We start from the raw sequence: 22,257 nt of genomic DNA on the forward strand, positions 1-22,257 counted from the left end.
TTATGAAGAAAAACTACAGTGAGCAAAAAGAATATATAACTGTATATATAAAATAAATGTTAGAAAATATCAATGAATAATTAGATAAAACTAGAGGGTTAAATGGATAACATAAGGACTTCTACCTCCAAAACTAGGTATACTCAAAAAATATCTGATTCATATTAGGGAAAAAAATTCAATTTTAATAATACCAGAGAGTAAGGAGCATGTTAATTAAGCACAGACTTTAATTACTAAAATGTGCAACCTGAGTCTTCTTGATCAGAAGTCACTTCTTATATTTAATTCTAAAATAAAATTTTATTCCAAAGTGATCATCAGTATAAGGAAAAATATAGTATAAAGTAACTTATCTTTAGTTCTTAATTTTATTCCCCCAGAAAATTAAATAAGGAATGTTTCAGTTTTTAAACATAAATTAGTTGGAGTACTATGTTCTTTGACTTAAGATAGCTAAGGCACACTATTATACAAATCAAATTTCCTGAAGTTAACATAACATTATCAATAACTAGATAAATAGCACAACATTTTAAAGTTTACTATGGGACTGGAACAAGTGGTTATTACCTGGTAGTTAGGGTTATCTATCATTGGAGGTGTCCATACTCCTTTGTATTTTGGGTTACCTATCATGGGAGGGCTCCACTCGCCACACCCAATCTGACATGCCGGATTAGAAATCTGAGGTGCCTCCCATTCTCCATCCATGTCTTCATTCCTTAGGATATTAGAACAAAGCAAATGGAGTAACCTCAAGTCTCTCCTGTCAGTCATATAAACTAGTAACAAAAAAGCAAGTAAGAAACATATGAAATTGACATTTGAAGATGAAGAATGCTTACCAGTCAATGGGTTTTTCAGCATTAGGATCTGGAATAAATTTCGGTTCATTATCAAGCCAGCCATCAGGTTTAACAACACTTGTATCTTCTATTTGGGCAGGTTCACTTTCATCCCTGTAAATACAGTATTTTATGCTAATTATTAATTATTCAAGCAGTTTAAAAATGCACGCTACAAAATTCATAAGGTACCAAAAGGCATTTCCTACCCTGTCTTTGTACCTACTACCTCCCCTCTCTCTCATCCACCTAAATCTTCTACTATACACTTTTTTATATATATTACTTGTTATGTTCTATACATACATGCACATATGTATGTGTGTGTATATGTGTGTGTGTGTATATATATATATATATATATACACACATACTTTTTTTTACACAAATGATAGCACTCTATACAGAGTATGTTAGACCTTGTTTTTGTTCACTTAAAAACTCATTCATCAACAAACATATATGGGATGACTACTACATGTCAAGACTGTTCTAGGAGCTCTGTTTTATATAAATATATATCTGCTTCATTCTTCTTAACAGTTGCATAGTTTTACACTTTGTGAATATATCATAATTTATTTAATCTATCTATTGTTGAGAATAGTGTTTTCAAAAACTTACTATGACGAATAATGCTATAATTAATATCCTAGAATATATTAGAAATTAATAAGAAATCAGTTGTCAGCTATATGAAGTAAATTTTTTTTCCAGTTTCTCATGCATTTTTTAATGTAGCTCATGGTGAGGTTTTGGGTTTTTTTGCCATGTAAAACATTTATTTTCATGTAGTTGAAATTTATTAACATTTTCCTTTATGATTCTTCAATTTTATGTCATATTTGGAAAGGTCTTCCCTACTCCAATATTATTTTTTAAAAACTCTCCATATTTAATTCTAGTAATTTTTATATTTTCATTAAAAAATAACACTTAGAAAGTAAATTCTGAAGTATATAAACACAGTCACAGTAAGTAGTGAATAGAATTACTAACATAATTTTCGTCTTTACAGAAAAGTAAAAATTTTAAATAAGCTACATTACGATTTTCCAAACAAAACTTGAATAACAAACTGAAATAATCAACAATATATATGTAAAGACTGAGTAACAAACTGAAATAATCAAATCTATGTATGTAAAGACTTGTACTTGCCTGTTATTAATGTTACCTTAGGGTCTCTGAGGGCTCAGAGTAACCGGGGTTTAAAATTTAAGGGTGCATCTCTTTTAGCACTTTATAAAAAAAATTCTCACACATTTCACCAATCAGAATGAGGTTGGTATATAGTTTTTCTCATTGTACAGTTTCTCTCATTTCCCAGCCCTACTCTTTATGGGCAAACAAATGTGAAGCAATGTTAGAAAGCCCACATGGAGGGATGTAGTCCTACCTTTTCTGATAGCATGAATTCATGGAAGTGATACACTAATAAGTGACTTATTAATTTTTTTTAAAAAGTACTATTCTTCCTACCTTGCACAAGTTACTTCCCTACACTATTTCCCTTAAGGCAAAGACATTTTCACTGCTAACCAGTACCCCTATTTATCTAAAAGACAGTCAACAAGTTAACACTTTTGGTTTTCCAGGAGCAACATTCTATTTGAATAGGTGGTAAACCCCAACGTTTACAAACAACAAGAACTTGAAGAAATAGTAATAGACACTTTCCAAAATGAAGTACACAGAGAAAAACTGGTTTTAAAAAATGAATAGATTCTCAGTGACTTGTGTAACAAACATAAAGCAGTCTAACACACATTTAAGTGGCATCCCAAAAAAGAGATGGGGAGCCATATATAAATATTTAAGGAAATAATGGCCAAATGTTACCCAAATTTGATACAAACTATAAACCCACATTTCAAAAAACTCAAAGAATCCAAAGCAAGGCAAATATACACACACACACACAAACAAATGACATCAAGGCACAACAAAAATCAAACTATTGAAAACCAGTAACAGTGAAAATAAATCTTAAAACCAAATAGAAAAAAATGACATATTAGGTAAAGGAGAACAAGGATGAGAATAACAACTGACTTCTCATCAGAATCAGTGTGAGCCTCATGATAAGGAATGGCTGTTGCAAAATAACTATCAACCTATAACCCCATAGTGAAAAATCCTTCAAAAATGAAGGCAGAATAAAGAGATTTTCAGACAAATAATTTAGGAGAATGCAATGACAACAGGTATGTACTACAATGTATTAAGACAAGTTTATCAAGCAGAAGGAAAACAATAACAGACAGGAATTTCTATCTACACAAAAGAAGGAGAGTACCAGAAATGGTAAATATGTGGGTAAATAAAAGATCTTTTCCCCTCATAACTGTCTGACAAAAAGAGACTGATTGAAGAATAAATATGCATGGCCTTCACAGTATATAAAGAAGGAAATGTATGATAATAGCATGAAGGATGTACGGGAGAAAATATAAGACTCTCATATGATTAACTTAGACATGAAGTGGCATAACACTATTTGAGAGTAGACTGAAATAGGTTTAAGATGCATATTGCAAACCCTAGAGCAACCGGCAAAACAACCAACTACAGATGAAAAGCCAAAAAGCCAATAGAGAAGAAAAAATAGAAGACTCAAATAAAATATAACTCAATCTGAAAAAAGCCAGGAAAAACATTTTATAAAAAGCCACAGAATATATGGGACAAAGAAAAAACAAGTAGTGAGATGGTAGGTTTACACCCAACCACAGCAATAAGTGCATTAAATGTAGATGGTTTAAAACACTCAAATTAAAAGGCAAGACCCAAATGTAGTTGCTTACAAGAAAATCACCTGAAAAAGAAAGGCATATACAGGTTACAGGTAAATAATGGAAAATAATATTCAATGGAAACATGACTTAAAAGAAAATTGGAGTGCTGATTTAATATCAGACCAAGTAGACTTCAAGTCAGAGAGTATTATAAGAGTTTATAAAGAAGGACACTTTATAATAATAAAAAGGTCAGTTCCTCAAGAGGTCATGAAATACTGTGAATTGATCTAGTAACAGATCTTCAAAATACTTGAAGCAAAAACTAAAAGAACTCAAAGGAGATAAAGACAAATCCACAATCATAGTTGAAGATTTTAGTTCTCTTCTCTCAGTAAGAGAACAGACTGAAAACCGTTAAGAATATAAAAGCTTTTGAACAATGCTGATGTAATTGATATTTGTGAATGTTTTCTGACCACAATAGAATTAACTTGGGAGTTAAAATGAAAACCATATCTGGAAAATCCATAAATAATTGACAACAAAGCAACACATTTAAAAATACATGATTCAAAGAAAAAATCACTAGGGAAGTTATATAACAGTATGAACTGAATATATATTTGTGGAACTTAGTTAAAACAGTGCTTAGAGAAATTTTACAGCTGCTTCTATTGAAAATTATTTTCTACCTTAACAAGGTAGAAAAGAGAAGCAAATTAAGTCCAAAGTAAGAAGAGGAAGGCAATAATGAAATAGAAAAAAGGCCAATGGAAGGGAAAAAACTAAAACAAAAGCTGGTCCTCCACAGAGCTCAATAAAATTGATAAACCCTCAGCTAGACACATCAAGAAAAAACACTAACTGCCATATCAGAAAAGAAAGAGGGGACATCAGTACAGATCATTAGACATTAAATGGATGATAAGAGATGCTGGAACAATTAGACACCCATATTTTTGAAAATTAATCTTGATTTATACCTCACACTACATAGAACAATTAACTCAGAACAGAGTTTTAGTCAAAACTATTTGTCTAGAAAACAAAAGAAAATCTTTGTCACATTTAGGCAAAGACATCTTATCTTAGTAAGATGCAAAGAGCATGAATCATCAAAGACAAATATTGACAAGCCAGACTTCATAAAAATTTAAAACTTCTGCTCTCTGTTACGAAAATTAAGACAAGCCCCAGAGTGAAAGGAAATATTGCATACTGCATATCTATATTAATTGACTATTGCTGCATAACAAATTACCCCAAAACTTAGGGGCTTAAAGTAACATTTATTACTGCGGTGTCTGTACTGCGAAATCTGGGTGCCACCTAACCGGGTCCTCACCTCAGGGACTCTGGCACTGGCAATCTCAGACTGAGGTAGGCAGCTTCTGAAATTGTTTTCCAATGATCCTACCTCCTGGTATTCATGTCCATGTGAAGTCCCCTCTCCTTGAGTGTGGGTGGGACCTAATAACGTGCTATTAATGAACAGAAATTAGTAATGGTATGCTACTTCCAAGATTAAGTTATAAAAGACTGTATATTAGTTTCCCTAGGCTGCTGTGACAAAACACCACAATCTGGGTGGCTTAAAGTGACAGAAATTTATTATCTCACAATTCTGGAGACTAGAAATTTGAAATCAAAGTTTTGGGCAGGACCATGCTCTCTCTGGAGGCTCCAGGACAGGATCTTTCCTTGTTTCTTCCTTGCTTCTGGTGGCCACTGACGACCCTTGGCATTCCGTGTCTTGTAGATGCATCACTGCAATTTCTGCCTCAGTTGTCACATCGTGTTCTCCCTGTGTGTCTGTGTCCAAATTTCCCTCTTCTTACAAGGACACCGGTAGTACTAGATTTAGGGCCCACCCTAATCCAGTATTACTTCATCTTAACTTGATTACAGATGCAAAGGTCCTAATTCCAAATAAAGTCACAATTACAGGTTCTGGGTAGACATGGAATTTTGGAGGACAGTGTTAACCCAGTACAGACTGTAACCTCCATCTTCTTCGCACTGTCTTCTCCCCTCCCTTCCCCTCTCCCTTGCTTCTGTTGAAGACAGCTACCCTGTTGTGAGATACTCTGTGGTGAGGCCTAGATTGCAAGGAACCAAGGGATGACTCTGGCCAACACCCAGCCAGGAACCGAGGCCCTCAGTCCAAAAACAATTCAGTCCCTTGAGAGACTGAATCCTGCCAATGCCACTTGAGTGAAACTGAAACTGGATTAGCTCCTCGTTGAGCCTTTAGATGACTATAGCCCCAGCTGACATCTTAATTGCAGCTGAAAGACCCAGGGCCAAAGGACCCACTAAGCTGCAGTCAGAATCCTGAATCACAAGAAACTGAGAGATAACAAATGTTGTTTTAAGCCACTTAATTTTGGGGTAATTTGTTATACAGAACTAGATAACTGACACAACACTCATAACTGAATACAAAAAAATAACCCAAATAAAGCAGGGGAAAAAACTGAAAAGATACTTCTCCAAAGACACTGATATGAATGGCAAGTAAATGAAAACTAGGGAGATTAGTCACTAGGGAAATGTAAATCAAAACTACAATTAGATACCACTACAAACCTTTTAGAATATTCAAAGAAAAACAGAAAAACAAAAACAGATAATACCAAAAGGTCAAAAGGTACAAACTTCCAGTTATAAGATAAGTAAGTCCTGGGGATGTAAGGTATGGTGTGGTGACTACAGTTCACCACACTATATCATATATTTGAAAGTTAAGAAGAGTGAATCTTAAAAGTTCTCAAAACAAGAAAAAAGCTGTTAACTATGTGAAGCGATGGATGTTAACTAAACTTACTGTAGTGATCATTTTGCAATATATACATATATCAAATCATTATGTTGTACACGTAAACTATTACAATATTATATGTCAATTATATCTCAGTTAAAAAAACAGATAACAGGGCTTCCCTGGTGGCACACTGGTTGAGAATCTGCCTGCCAATGCAGGAGACACAGGTTCAAGCCCTGGTCTGGGAAGATCCCACATGCCGCGGAGCAATTAGGTCCATGAGCCATGGCCGCTGAGCCTGCGCGTCTGGAGCCTGTGCTCCACAACAAGAGAGGCCACGATAGTGAGAGGCCCGTGCACTGCGATGAAGAGTGGCCCCCGCTTGCCACAACTAGAGAAAGCCCTCACACAGAAACGAAGACCCAGCACAGCCAAAAATAAATATAAATAAATAAAATTTAAAAAAAAAACAAAAACAAAAAACAGATAACACCAAATGCTGTTAATGTGTAACATCTGGAGCTCTTACATAATGGTGGGAATGCAAAATGGTATAGCCCTTTGGAAAAGTTTGGCAGTTTCTTACAAATTTAAACATACGCTTATCGTACAATCACACTCCTAGGCATTTACCGAAGAAAAAGGAAAAATTATGTCTATACAAAGCCCTGACCACAAATGTCTGTAACAGCTCTATTTATAATTGCCCCAAACTGGAAACAACCAAAACTTCTATCAATATGTGAATGGATAAACAAATTATGATACATCCCTACAATGGTACACTACTCAGCAATAAAACAAAACTAATTACTGATACAAGAAAAAATACAGATAAATCTCAGAAAGCATCATTCTGAGTGAAAGAAATCAGAAACCAAAGTTATATACTGTATAATTCCATCTTATATGATATTCTGGAAAAGGCAAAGCTATAAGGGACAGAAATCACATCAGTAGTTTCCAGAGGTTAAAGGTGGAAGGAGGGAATTGATTACAAAAGGATATACAGGCCTTTGGGGAATGATGGAAATATTCTACATCACAACTGCGGTAGTGGTTACATCACTGTATATATTTTTCCAAATTCATAGAACTGTATATCTAAAATAAATAGATTTAACTGTATGAAAATTATACTTCAATAAATCTGACAGAAAAAAAAACATGCAATCAGAATCCAGCAAACATCAAAAGGACAATACTTGTTGACCAAGGAGATTGCAAGGTTAGTCAACATTAGAAAATCAATCAATGTAATTCACCACACTAAGAAAATAAAGGAGAAAAACCACGTGGTCACCTCAATAGATGCACAAAACGTGTTTTACAAAATACAACACCCAATCATGGAGAAAAAAAACTCTTAGTAAACTAAGAATAAAACTTTTTTACTCATACTTAGTACATCTACCTTTATGTAGTCCCCTCCCAACTGTACTAGGGTTGGTCTGTGTGACAAACAGAATGCAGCTGAAGTGATGGCATGTCACTTTTGAGACTAGGTTATAAAAGGCACTGCAATTTCTGTGGTTGTGCTCTCTCCCTCTTGGATCACTCCCTCCAGGGGAGCCACCTGCCATGTCATGAGCTGACCTAAGGAGAGGCCTAGGTGGCAGGGAACTGAAACTTCCTGACAAAGGCTACAAGAAGCCAGTGGGAAGCCAGCTGCCCAAGTCAAACCTTCAGATGCAGGCAGCTCTTACTGGCAGCTCGACTGCAACCTCAGGAGAGTCTAAGCCAGAACTGGGGAGCTAGCCGCTCCCAGATTCCTGCCTCTCAGGAACTGGGTGAGTTCATGTTTGTTGTCTTCAGTTTTTTGGTAATTTGTTACACAGCAATAGATAACCAATAGGGTGGGTTAAATACGTAAAGACAGATAATCTACTTAGCAAAACCATAATTAAGAGTTAACTGTCAGCAGGAAAAAAAAAAGTTCTTAGGAATAAAGGTAACAAGATTTTAGGGAGAAATTACAAAACATATTTGAAGGACAAAGAATATCTCAGTTAAATGGAGAGATATAAAAGTATCCCTCACCATCTGAATTCAAGCTATAGGTAATCTGGAACTGAATACATTTCTTTTAAGGAAAATATTCATAATCCTGTAGAATGGAAACCACACAAATACTCAGCTAGTGAACATTTTATGGGTAAGCAAACTGGTATGAGTAAATCCTATATAAGATGCTGAGAATATGGCTTTTTAAGCCAACTAATCATTAACTGAATACACCGCAACTATGTAAGGTATGCACACACATACATGATAAAGATCAAACTGGGAACTGAAATTAAAGTGTTGGTGTTTTAGATTCATGGAATTTTTCCCCCCACAGCATTGAAAACATACAAAATACAAATACTATATTGAAAAGGGCAACAAAATTAAAATAGTAATTAAAATGAAAATTAAGAGGCAGGGGACTGCAAAATCCGTTTTAGAGAAGAATTTCACCCAAAATAGTCAAAATAAGTAGTACTGATGTTTAAAAGGATAAGCTTCATTGGTTGTAAACTTCACTTAAACACACGTTACTTCACATAAACACACGTTACTTTATGCCAAAGAATGCTTTGCTACTGAATTCTTTGCTTACCAGTCTTCTGGTTTGACAGCAGAAGGATCAGGGATTTTTGCTCTTTCATCCCAATCATCAGGTTTTTTATCACTGGGATCTTCAATTTCCTTGGGAGGATTGATAGGAGGAACCACATCCTCTAGTAGGTTTCCTTTGTTAACAACTATCTGATCAATTAATACTTCAAATGTGTCATCTGGATTCATCACTAAAGACCAATTTAAACATATTGCACTTATCATATTGACAGACATGACATGTTAAAGATAATCTTCTACCCTAAACTTCATGGGTAAAATTTTCTCTCAACCACAATAGAGGAATTACCAACATATTAAATCAAAATACACTGAAATCACTAGATATAATGCTTTCTAAAACCAAAGATAAAATTTTAAGTAATAATAATACTTTAATAAAACACTCCATTACTTCTCAAATAAAAAATACCCAATAGCTAACTCAGCTTAGGACTCACATGACCAGTCAGCTTCACTCTTTCATAGTTACAGAATACAACCCAATCTTCACTATTTTAAAATAATTTTTTGAAACGACCTCAAACTTTAAAAGTTGCAAGTATGCTATAAAGAACTTTATGTTTTCTTGAATTACTTGAGAGTAAATTACTGACCTCATCCGTATCATCCCTGAATGTTTTAATGTATATTTCCTATAAACAAGGACATTCTCCTATATAACCCAAATCTGGGCACCAAAATCAGGAACTTAACATTGATACATTCTTATGATTTCCTAGAAATCTATAAAGATCATTGACATTTCAAATTTATTGATTCATACACTATAGTGAAAAATGTCTTAAGGATGATTGAAAATATTCAACCTCACACTTTAGTACGTTTGTTTTGAGGTAAATTCTAGCTCTTTAAAAGTCCCTAAGCCAAAAGTTTCATAAAGGACTCCCTTATCATTGTAATGACAAAATAAAAGCTCTTTCTCCCTTCTGTAAACATGGGGTGGGGAGTCACTGAGTATAATTTATATCTTTGGAAAGAACTGTAGATGAAAGTAGCTGCCTAACATTTGCTTTTATTAAGTTAAGGAAGTAGGAGCTGTCAATAAATGTCAGGATGATCCTGACTTAACTAGGTAAATGGGCTACCACTTTCTGTAAAAGCAATGCTGAAGTAAAGGTTTCAGTCACAACAATGCCAAATTATTTATATCAAAATCAAATATTGCAATTTATATACAAACTCAAATAATGTAAATGAACACTCAGTATCTTCTCCCTTCTCTTTTTTCTCCACCATTTCCTCTTCTATTACAGCTGAGATTATAAAACTATATTACTACACAAAGGAAAGAAGTCAAGATTGAAGCAGAACTGAGAATAAGATCTTAAATGCAAAAATGTGCTAGACCCTAATAAAAAAAAAAGACATTTCTCAAGAAAAATCCTGAAAAGACTATTTTCTGAATAAATTTTGCATCTGAATTGTTTTAAAATTATAGTAAATCAGAAAAGCACATGACAATTACACATATGTGAAAAGACATCTTTGCCCAAAATCTTTAGCCAGAAAACCTTTCCGTTTAGAAAACTGTATTCAATGTTCTAAATGAATCTACATCAAAAGACACTGGATTATAAAGTCTTTTAAGGGTCCCTGTAAGGTTCTTAGAACAACTACAGGATAATGTTATAAAAATATAGTATTACAGAAAGTTTTTTTTAAAAAGAAAATAGCCACTCGATAATCCTAGCACAACAAAGTTTTTGTGTATAGTAGTAAGAAAAGCAAATGTTTAAGAGTCAGACTTGAGTTTTAATTCCAGTCTTAACCAATTACTTTTGTTTTCTAGGGCAAGTTACTTAACCTAAATTAAGGCAAAATAGAGAGAAACTGCTCACCTCACAGGACGGTTGTAAACAAAGTGTCTAGCATAGAGCATGGTACCTATCAGGTGATTAATAAAAATTAGTTTTTTCTAGTCTTTTTCTTTTTGTTCGCATAATATGTCTAGTGGCCATCAGGATGTGCCTCCAATTTGAATCTCGTTTTCTTTCCCAATTTTAATATTATAAATGTCTCTTCCTTGTTGCCAAATATTTTCATAGTTATCATTTTGTATTGTATAGAAAGAAAACCACTACTGTAACATTTGGGTTGCTTCCAATTTACAGTATATTTTTACACATAGGTCATTTTCTTTCTTCTGGATTATTTTCTTTGGATAAATTCCTGAAAGTGGAATTGTGGCCTTTGATTACACTACCAAAGTGCTTTTGACCAGGTTTATACAAAGTCTAATTAAAATTCATTTTTTCTAGTTATAATTTCTCATTATCTCTACATTTCTACAGTTTACTTTATGCTCCCCAAAATGTCTAGTACTATTTTCCAATTTCAGAAAAAGGTCTTTGATATCAATACTGATATTAAAAATAAAATTGGTCCCTGTGTTGGCCAAATGAATGTTTCTGTAACTGCAGTTTTTGGAAAGAAAACTGAAATACCTTAGTCTTGGATGGAGTTGTCCTGTTAGGTTCTGACATGCTGTGATTTTAAGTAATCATGGGCAGAACAAACCTCTATAATTGTATGTTCTTGGGAAGAGGAGAAACAATCCCATGTAGTGTTCCTCCTAGTCAACATATACGCAAACTCCTAGTTACAAAAGTAAAGCTAAGTATGTTAATAGATGGTCGCTCAATGCTTTCCCTTTCAAAGTTTTCCCACAACTACCATAAGGCAGGACCCAACAATGACAAATGCCTATAGAATAAAGTCTAATATTAAGGGCTTCCTCCTCTTTAACCTTTTTCTCCAGTTTTCTATTCTTTCAGCACCACTAATGTCAGGGTGCCTAAAATATCCCTTTCCTCTCCTATCTTCCACATTATATCTACACTTCAAGACTAAGTCAAATATAACCGCCTTCACTAGGTTTTCTCCAAGTTTCCAAACTGGAAGTAATATTGTTTTTGAGCTCTTAACTGTACCTCATACGACACTTTACTTTCTACCTGTGCTATGTGTGTCTTATTCTCCTAAAAATATAAGCCCTTAACAGAAGGACCTGTGTTTCTCCCAAAGCACTTGCCACGAAAACACTAGTAGTCAGCAAATATCTTTGAATTAATGGATGAATTAAAAGGACATACCAAGGGTATAAAGATGAGTCTTCCTGTCTGTAAAGAACTTTTTAAGGTCTACATCTGGAGGTTTGGCATGCTTCTCTTCAAAAACTCCAGTTTGGGGATGTTTGTGTCTGAAGATAAAATGAAGTTTATAATCTTCTCCACATTTATCTGGTCCAAACATAATAGTATAGGATGTTTTATCATAAAAGTTTTCCTTCAAAGAGAGATGAGTATTGGGATTAGTCCAGAATTAGAGTATTTAATGGATTTCTCTATTCTACCCCACTGGGTAGAGTTCACAAAAATGTATCAAATGCTAATTCACCAAAGAATTAGTTGACACAATTGACAATAAAGGATGTGGAAAACACAACAAATTTTATTTCAAAATAGTTTTTTAAGTGCACACATTACTTCCATCCTCAAGATGTAGGAGAGAAGCTGGAACCACCCTAGCAACATCATAATGTTTTAGTTACTCTATATAGATTGTATTATTAATATTTTATTAAGAAAATTAAGCACAGAGAAAAGCATTCTGTGACTTAAGACTACAGTGCCTACTTAGCCATTACTACTATTCAGTAAGACACCAGAAAATGGCGCCCCTTAGCACAATGTGAAGAAGAGATTCAGACTCTTGATTTGACAGACTGTGTCTGTCAAAAGCAGACACTGCAACATGCTCCCCATTTCATAATTGGTCATTTCTCTTCATTTGGCATGGACACTGGTTAAGAGCATGGGATCTGGAGTTCAAGTCCTACCGTTGCCTTTAAACCAGCTGTGTGTGGCCCTGAGCAAATTTCTTAACCTCCTTGTGGTTCTATTTCATTACCTCTGATGAAGATAATAATAGTACGTACCTTATAAGGTTTCTCTGAGGATTAACTGAATTAATTAGATAAAGTGCTTAGAAAAATACTTGGTATTTGACTTTATTATTGCCATTGTACCTTCAGGTGATCATCACCTCACAATACCTAAGTGTTTCACCATCTACTACAAATGGCTTCCCCTTTACCTGATCCTAATAACAGTAAATGAATCCTTTAATCTGTTTCATAGCCACGCATTCTGACAAATATCTCATTAATGTCTCATTTATCTTATTTTTGTTATATGCAGAAATCCTGACATAGCCTCCTGTAGGAGGATGCTATAAGAAATGTCTCCAAACCTCAAATGGTCCTAACGTAACCTGCTTCACTATGAAAACATTTTTAACTTAGTAAATTTTTGCAGACTGCCAATTCCTGAACTGGCCCGCCTTTTTAATTTGGTTCTTTGGCCATTGTGTTTTACTGCTTTGCTCTGTTATCTTACTTCTCCTGTGATTATTATTTTGTAAAGAAAATAACTGTAAGCTGATCTTTTAGTGACATTTATAAGCACCAGGTTATTTTTTATTTATAGACACAGCAAACTTTTTTATGTGGCTAATGATTACAAAACTGATGCCATAAAGTAACAAAGCTGTGTATGAAACTTGAAGGCGCACTGTAAAAGCTATATAAACTCATGGTGGGTAAAAATTTTCAAAGTTATTTTCGATTTCAGTTGAAAATGAAAATTTCAGTTGTGTCAATTGCTCCTTAAAAATACTTATTAACTTTAATAAGGTTTTCTTAAACATTAAAATATCATACCAGATTCAAACCATCAGTGTCTGCTAGGAGTTTAATGTATGCACCTCCACAATCAATACCATCTTGAAAATTTACTTCATATCTAAATGAAGGGAAAAAGAATCATACTGCTGATAAATAAAAATTACTAACTGTTCTTCAAAATCTAATGTATTACTCTCAATTCATTTAGACACAAACATTTTACATTACCAGAAAGCTCATACAAAGCATGTCCACAACCTATAGGGAACAAGCAGAAATGACTTTTCTGTGCACATCCTTAAAATATTAAAAACAGAATGATTATAATCAACTATACAAAAGCCAACCAATTTGTTGAAATAATTTTTTCATCAAAACTGTTGAATTAAGAATAAAATACTTTGACTAAAACTTTTAACAGGAAACTTCCAATTAAAATAAGGTACGTACTATATATAGTCTTTATAAACTAAAAACAAAGACTATGGGGGTCATGGCTACAGCACAAATTTCTAAGAAATTGCTAATGATCCTAGATATCCAGTCTGCTACTAATTTGTCTTTTAGTTCAGCTACACTGAAACCATGTTAAATAAGTTGTACATTTAATTAAATACCACCAGCAAAGAGATTTCATAATCTCAGTCAATAACCTGGAATATTCCAGATCTTAACAGCCAGGAGATAGGGGAAACACAGTGTAACAGCTAAAAGAGTGAAGTGACATGGCAGTCTCTTCATAGATTTACAACACTCTAATTCTCAGCAAAAGTTCTGTTGTTGTTTTGTCTTATTTAGGCAATGACAGTCTTACTGAACACTATTTAGAAGAGATTTTTAGTAAATTGATGAATTACATGTAACAAACTGGTTATCAAACTGAAAAACAGTGAAAACCAAAAAAGTTATGATTTGGTTTAATGAATTAAAGCAAAAAGAGATGAAAACTAGAGGAGCAACAGGACACAGTGATAATTTTAATGAAGGACTATAGTTTAAAATGTTTCTGAAGAAAGTTTAGAGACAAAGTAAAAAAAAAAAAAAGCATACAAAAGTTTGACAGTTTGAACCCAATTAGTATATGTATTTTGTATAGAAAAGAAATAGAGAAAATACAGTAAACTTTTAAGTGATCATCTCTGAGTTGCTGGAGATTATGGTGATTTCTCCTCCCTACTTTCTACTCTGCTTTATTTCTCAAGATATCTGCAACAGTGGTTACAAGCAAGTACTTCTGAGTCAGGAAGACCTGAGACCTTGGCTAAAGGCACGTTACTGAAGCTCTAGTCTCTATCTGCTCATCTGTAACGTGGGAATATTGCCCATACCTACACCTCAAAGGACTGTTATGATGATTAGAAGTTGTCATGCACAGTAATGGGCCAATAAATGCTCAAAAATGTTAGCTTCTGTTATGATCAGAAGAAAAGTTTTGTTTTGTTCTTTTTCATTTTTTAAATAGTTTGTTTCCTCAAAGCCTTATCAATACTTTTAAGCAGTAGCTGATAAACCTTTTTTTCATGAAACATGTCTTTGAAGAGTACAAAGTAAAAGAAATGGTGCATAATGTGAACTAAAGGTAAATATTTGCTACTCTAAGTAAAATAAAATAAAAAGAGATACAGTTTTAGCATAGGTGATCCAAGGAAAAAGGGTTCTGTGAAAAGAACTAGAGAGAACAATTGTGTAAATTGTCTCTATAAATGTTAAGACAGCTCTGCTGTCTTAGTATGCCTAGACTCGATCACTATGTCTATTTCATACGCTGCAAACTTCCAGATTTTTCAAATCATTAACTTGTGCCTAGTATAAATAGTTCACAATGGATTTGAGGATCAGTGAAATGTATGTCATAGAGCTTCATTGCTGCTAATCTTAGATCATAGGAAAAATGAGGACAAATGCAGAATATATGTTAACCCTATTTTCTTTAGAGTAGCATTTTCTAAACTGTCCCATGAAATAGTAATTATTGCTAAGGGGGTAAAAAACTTCTGTGGTCAATTATGTTTGCGAAACACAATATTCAAGTTAAAAACAGGTTTTCATACAGAGAACTTCTCAAAGTCTTTAATGGGCAAATATGCTTCCTTATCTTTAAGGTTCAGATATTCTTAGTTTCTGAAACTTATATGACCACATAATGCATATTAATATGTACACAATTTGGAAAAAGCAGCTTTAGAGTAAAGTTATGTCATAAATCTATAGTATTTATAGTAGTTAATATAAAATTTTTTATTTATCTCATCTCATCAAAATTAAGAATAACAAATATTCACTATCCTTCTTTGAACTGTTTTCAAGCATATCAAACACTGCTATTCCATTCTTCTTGATTCTCCTTTTCTTTTTTCAGAATAATAATTTCACAGCTGCTTTAATACTTTTTTTAGACTTACTATCTTTGCTTCTAATCTCGCAAGCTGTCTTTCACTTGCTTGCCTAGCAGTGATTTATACTTCCTGAAAATACCAAATTTGATTCATTTTACTCTGGAGAAGTTAAACTTTATATTATTTTCCGTTACCCTTTCAGTTAAGCCACAAAGGATTAAAATAGAGAATGATATTATATTCACCTAACTTCAACAGAATAAGAAGATTACTTTCAAATTTTCAAGAAAAAAGAAACTCCAAACTCTGAATAATGACATATATCAAGCTCAAATATTAATCCCAATAAGTACTTATAACAATATTTTTCATTTGTTTAAATGGTTGTATACTCTTTGACATTATTTGATATTTTAAATTTATTGAAATAACAGTGCAACTAAGCCAAAGCATCACAGCTGAAAAATTAGCCCAATTATACCAAATGCCATATTGTTTTAAATTTCTAAAATACAAAATGGCATTTTAGTTACACCACATAGGAATATATTTAACATGTTAACAAAAAACTGAAGTGGTTCTGGAGTGTTAAGTTTACAGTTAATGGTATTTCCTTAATTAACTTCGGACAGCCCAATCTTCTAAGGTAGAAAGTAACATTTCTACATTTCCTTTTCTTTGTTTTTAATATGAATTTCATTGGTTTTGTAATTATATTTGTACACACCTATTTTGGTTTTACACCAGTATAGGTGAAACAGCTTGAGGAATTTACACTGGATTTTACGACAGTTACACATGCAAACAACATGACAATAAAACTAGTTTATGTCATATTGCAGGGGAGGGAAGGGGTGACTCTCTGTGACATCATGTGCCCTTTAAAAGGGCACTTCCTCTTTAAAAGGAATTTGCTGCCTTTGGATCTTATCACTGGTTTACCAGCAATATTTATGGTTCCATTCTGAATATACTGAGGTTAATATATCTTAATAGCAAGTCATTTTAAGTAAAGAGTTAAAATAAAAATGGTGATTTTAGTATGCACTATATAGTTTATGGTGGTGGAATGTTGCATATTACAGCATATATTATATATTTTTCAACTAACCTGCTTTTCTCTCGAAACCTCAGGGTGTCTGTGTGTATACATGCATTGTGTATTTAAGCAAATGAAATGGAAAAGGAAAATCTGGTTTTTTATGCCCATTTTATACCCATTATACCTATATTCAGAAGCCAAACTATATAAAACTAATATAAATGTCAGAAAAAGTATTAAAAACATAATAAAACTTACTGTACTATCAGAGGTTTATCAGCAAAGATGAAAGGTTTTGCTAATACAGCAGATATTGCATGATGCTTTGCTCTAGATTTCAACACCAGTCCTCGGTCACCAGGTACTCGATATTCTTTCAATTCTTCTATTTCCCATCTTCCTAAAATACAAAACAAAGCAAGTTAAACTAAAACCAAAAACACTGACTTAAGAATTATTTATCAGAAGTGGTGACCAATAAGATTCTTCCATGAAGGCTACTTTGGAAAAAATAAAATCACATTTTAAATCAGAAAATAATATCTGCACCTGAATGTATGTATGTTCTCTTTTTCTCTTAAAACTGTGGAAACTAATAAATAACAGACCCTACAGTATTTAATTAAAGCACCTCTAAAGCTGGCTTAGTTTGGATTTCTCTGAAAGACTGTAATCAATGAAATCGCAAAATGTGGTTTGTCTCATACGGTCTATCAACATTGTATTTTTAAAATGAGGTATTTTTAAATTACACAGGAGACAAAGTACATCCTTAACAGAAAATGAGTTTGCCTCAGTCAATTTTTTTGAAATTTATGGTATCATCAGCTACTTTTCTTACTTTGCAGAAGTTATTGTAGAGATTTAAATTTTAATTTGAAAATTGTTATGCCCAAAGAACACAAACTAAAGTTAACACTTCCTAAGCTAAGCCAATCAGTTCTCAGAACTTTTGGCCAAGGAAGTCATACATACTAGATAAGCACTAGGCTGTAGCACAGCAAAGCTGAGTTAGGTCCTCTCTGGGCTGGAATTTCCCATGTTTAAGATCAGGAAGCTCCTGCAATTAGATCACAGGCAGCATATAATGCAAAGCTAGACGGGTTAGCTGCAGCCCCAAAGCTGTGGATTGGACTTTCCTCCTTTACTCTTTTTAAAACAGAAAATAACTAATTTATATTAATTTGTATAAAATGTTCTAGCTTTGAAAATTAGAGGTATCGCCTATTCCAAGAAAACTCAATTTAGCGAAAACTGGCTATTTTCCGGTATTGTGCCAACTTGAAATATTAATGGGCACTTTTGAATTACTAATGTACTTTATACACGTTTTTTTCTTTCTAAAAAAACAACAGTGCAAGAACCTGACAGTCTCATGAACCAGAGAAGGGTATATTTTGGTCTATCATTGTGCACACAGTATTGGGTTCTTAAGAATTCATTTTTTAAAGTTTTCAAGTTTATTTCCCTTTTTGTCCCCTAATTTGGCTATAGTGTACTTTTCTAAAAAAAGTGAATTCTTTTGGTTTTTCTTCTCTCACACTGATGAGCAACTGTATTATCACTGCCAACCTGTGGCTTGACCAAATCACAAAGGTCTTCTTTTAAGAAGTAACAACTTTATCTTTAGGGGTTTTAGGATACTGATAGTAAAGGCCTTTTTAAACTATGTTGCCTTCTTTTGTAATTACATGCATACATTTATCCGCTATGAAAAGGTACTATCTAAAAGTACTACTTTAATTTTAGAAAACCTGTGACAAGGTGATTATTCTTCAAGGACAAGAGGTTTTTCCCAACTTCAAATCAACAATAACTTTTCATTAACCAATCATTTACTCAAATTCTATACAGTGCCAGGTAATATGAACTCTGATGTAACTATAATTTCAAAAAGAATTCACAAAATTTTATAAGATATCCTGAAAGTTGGTCACTTAAAGAATTGGTGATTTTTTAAACAGCTGTACTTTTATTAATAACTTAATCTGAAAAATTTAAATAAGTCTCCTCCAAATGCAAACCCTGTTACCCAGCACATAATGTTTCACACAGATTTGCTTACTCCTGAAAATACAGGAATTAGTTTTACTCAAGTGGCACTTGACAGAAGCTGTGATTAACGACTAGAAATACTAAATATTCCTGCAAAGAAACTGATATTGGTCTCAACTAACCACTATATAAACAACATTGCTAATATTTATATACAAAATGCCATTTTCAGGACCTGGAACTTTAAGAGATTCTGTATTTTTCAAAGTTGCTTTCAAGAAATTGAAAAAAGTCAACCAAACATACCAAATCTAATATGCTAAAAAATTATTTTCGTGGATAATTTTGTTTAATAAGACTACAGACCAAACTTAGGTGTTAAGAAGCTTGTTTTCTGCTTGCTTGAGTTCTAATTTTAAGCTGGGGGGGAAAAACTCATTTAAACACTAAGTCATTTTTGTCCAGCAAGAAATAGAGACAAACTTACTCCTAAAATAGACCATATCCTAATTTTAGGAAAACTCCATCAAAAGATACTTCTAAAACACAAACATAAAGCAAATATCAACCCAATGCTGTTCTAAAAAAACTGTAAAGTAAGCTAAACATAGATGTTTTAAGTCAAGCATTCTGTTCAATGGCAGGTATTTCTGTGGGTATTATTTTAGGTAGTGTTCTATCTCTGCAGACTTGCTGCTTCTTTGAGGGAAATTATTCTTTTCTCTAAATGGATTTAGAATGAATGCAGTATTGCTTGCTATGGGCATATGGTAGAGTTCTTTTTGGAGTACATAAGCATACACACTGGGATCGAGAACACTACAAAGGAAGACATGTAGGCATGATCTTTATCTCACACTAAAACAGACACTATGAAACGGAAGTAGACAGCTGCCATCCTATACATGCTGTTAGTTGTTCTGTTGTTATTCTCATGTAATGCCTGTTGGAGTCTCAGTGTGAGGTCACATCCTTATGGGTCTGAGGTCCTCTGAGAGAGAGGAAATTCCCACTATCTGTCACCTCGACTGAGGCTGATCCTGCTTTAGGATGTAACAACTGAGGAGGCTGGTTTTAGACTAAGAGGAGGAAGAAATTCTTCCGTCACACTCCAGGAGAGTCCTGTTGGGGAAGAAAAGTTGACCCTTGCATACAGGACTTTTCCTTCACAGTGAAGCGTGAAGATAACCTATCAGAGACACAGTGATAATGGCTGTGGGCTAGGAGCCACATGTCCCACAGCTCTCATAAATGTCCTCTAGAAGGACCCTGCCGAAAGTTATAACTTGATCTAGGCGGCCCATGCTTGAGAGAAAACAGTAGAGAACAGCAGTAGCCTGGGAAATCCTGCAAGAGACTAACTGCAGTGGAGTGAATATTTAACTGTTCAGAGTTAGAAAACTGGATGGTGGCTTAAGTATGGATTACCTGGACTTCCAGAAATATTGGAAAGGAGACAAAAGACTCTATTTGTCTTTTGACAAGATTCTGTTGTGAAGCAGGATGGGGCCTCAGGTATATTTAATAAATATATAATCTCAAAAGCTAGTGAACTCTGGGTCATACTGCTTATGTTGAATATTTAAATAAATATTTTACCATCATATATAGAAATCTCCGCATCTGTATCATCTTTTTTTGCTTTTGATAAGACCCACCTATAAATAAAGTTGAAAGAAATGTATATCATTAAAAATAAAACTATTTATAGATACAATGCATATCAGAAATACAACAGAAGATTACCCAATAGTCGCTTTTCCTTCTAAGATAAATGAATACTTAGAGGCTAAATAAGGATGTCTACACATAATCCTGTAAAGCTAGAGTTAAATTAAATTTAGAATCTGTAATTTACTAGCTGTGTGATCATAGCTAAGGTACACTAAGCCTCAGTTTCCTCACTGGTAAAAGGCAGATAAAGATAGTTCTTACCCACCTACTTAGGACAGTGTTTGGTATATAATGATCAATAAATAATAACTTTTATTGTTTTTTTTACTATTTTTTAGGATAAAACATTAACTTGAATTTGTCATCTGAAATTATGTTATTAATATCTGTCCTAAGGAAAGAAGAAATGTAAGTTTTCACTTTACATTCATGATTCATTTGTATATTTTCTTTGTATAAATGATAACAATTCAAATTAAACACTTCTATCAATAATAAAAATGTGTTAAGGTATTGGTTTACACCGTGAAATAAAGTATGTTAACCCTTTTTTAAGGTACTGTGGTAGAGGCAATTTTCATAGGCTAACAACCAATAACTTCAAAAAAGCTAATCAAATCAAGGAAAAAATTCTCCTGAATGAATACTCACCCAGCCAACCTTCCACTATCAAAAGTTTCCGTAAAATATACTTCTCCTATAGGTTGAGGTGTCTTATATTTAATCTAGAAAATAGATTTTAAAAATCTAAAGTTATTCACCTTCACAAATATTTTAATTAAATAATCTCACTAATTAAGAACCTAGTATGGAATTCACATATAGGTAATATAGATAGATGGTAGGTGACATGGTCTCTGGTCTCAAAACTTTGTATTCTACTGGTAAGAAAATACAGAAGAATATAAGAGATACACGGTGGAAAAAAACTCTATGTGCAAACAGAAAACACTGACTCCTAACACAGGAGGGATGGGAGGCAGTAATTAGCCAAGGCCTCATGATGCAGTGGATGTGGCTTTGAAAGGATTCTAACAGGTGACAATATATGAGGATAAAAAGTCATCAGAAACAAAAGATGTAAGATGAAAAACATATAAGATGAAAAACTTAGTAAGCACATAGGTTAGTTTAAAATTAACTCTTAAATTTCACTGTTATGTAACTAGAGGATGATGACAACATTCTGAGAAATTAGAAACCCAGAGGAAAAATAAGATTCAAAAGAGAAAGGACTGCAAAGCAATTATCTCAAAGCATTGTTTCAAGTGCCATGTAAGTGTTAGCCGCTATGATGATAATGATGATGGGGGGGGCGTGATTTGATGGCTCTTTTAATCCTCATAATATTTCTATGCGGGAAGTACTTTATTGTTCCCATTTTACGTATGATGAAACTGTGGGAGACAGGCAAAATAATTTGCCCACTGTCATACAGTTAGACACTTGCAGGACTTAAAAGATATGAGCCTAGGTTCTAAAGGTTATACACTTAACCACTACACTATACCGAATGCACCAATAAAATAATTTAAATTTATTGACAAA

General features: G+C 33.5%; 1 protein-coding gene across 7 annotated transcripts in view; it reads right to left on the minus strand.

Annotated features, from left to right (window-relative positions):
• The window catches only part of CLGN (calmegin), a 45,552-nt gene that overhangs the window by 8,342 nt on the left and 14,953 nt on the right, over positions 1–22,257 (minus strand). For all 7 annotated transcript variants that reach the window (XM_027117041.1, XM_027117040.1, XM_027117039.1 and 4 more), the window contains 8 exons: positions 21,361–21,434; positions 20,635–20,693; positions 17,299–17,440; positions 13,699–13,780; positions 12,071–12,263; positions 8,956–9,145; positions 849–962; positions 574–724 (listed from right to left, as the gene is read on the minus strand). In XM_027117041.1, coding sequence (XP_026972842.1) covers positions 574–724; positions 849–962; positions 8,956–9,145; positions 12,071–12,263; positions 13,699–13,780; positions 17,299–17,440; positions 20,635–20,693; positions 21,361–21,434 — 1,005 coding nt within the window. The remainder of the gene's footprint in view (positions 1–573; positions 725–848; positions 963–8,955; positions 9,146–12,070; positions 12,264–13,698; positions 13,781–17,298; positions 17,441–20,634; positions 20,694–21,360; positions 21,435–22,257) is intronic.

The sequence above is a fragment of the Aethalodelphis obliquidens genome, unplaced genomic scaffold (genome assembly GCF_003676395.1).
Source record: "Aethalodelphis obliquidens isolate GAN/ISIS:26980383/991018 unplaced genomic scaffold, ASM367639v1 scaffold17, whole genome shotgun sequence".
NCBI lineage: Eukaryota > Metazoa > Chordata > Mammalia > Artiodactyla > Delphinidae > Aethalodelphis > Aethalodelphis obliquidens.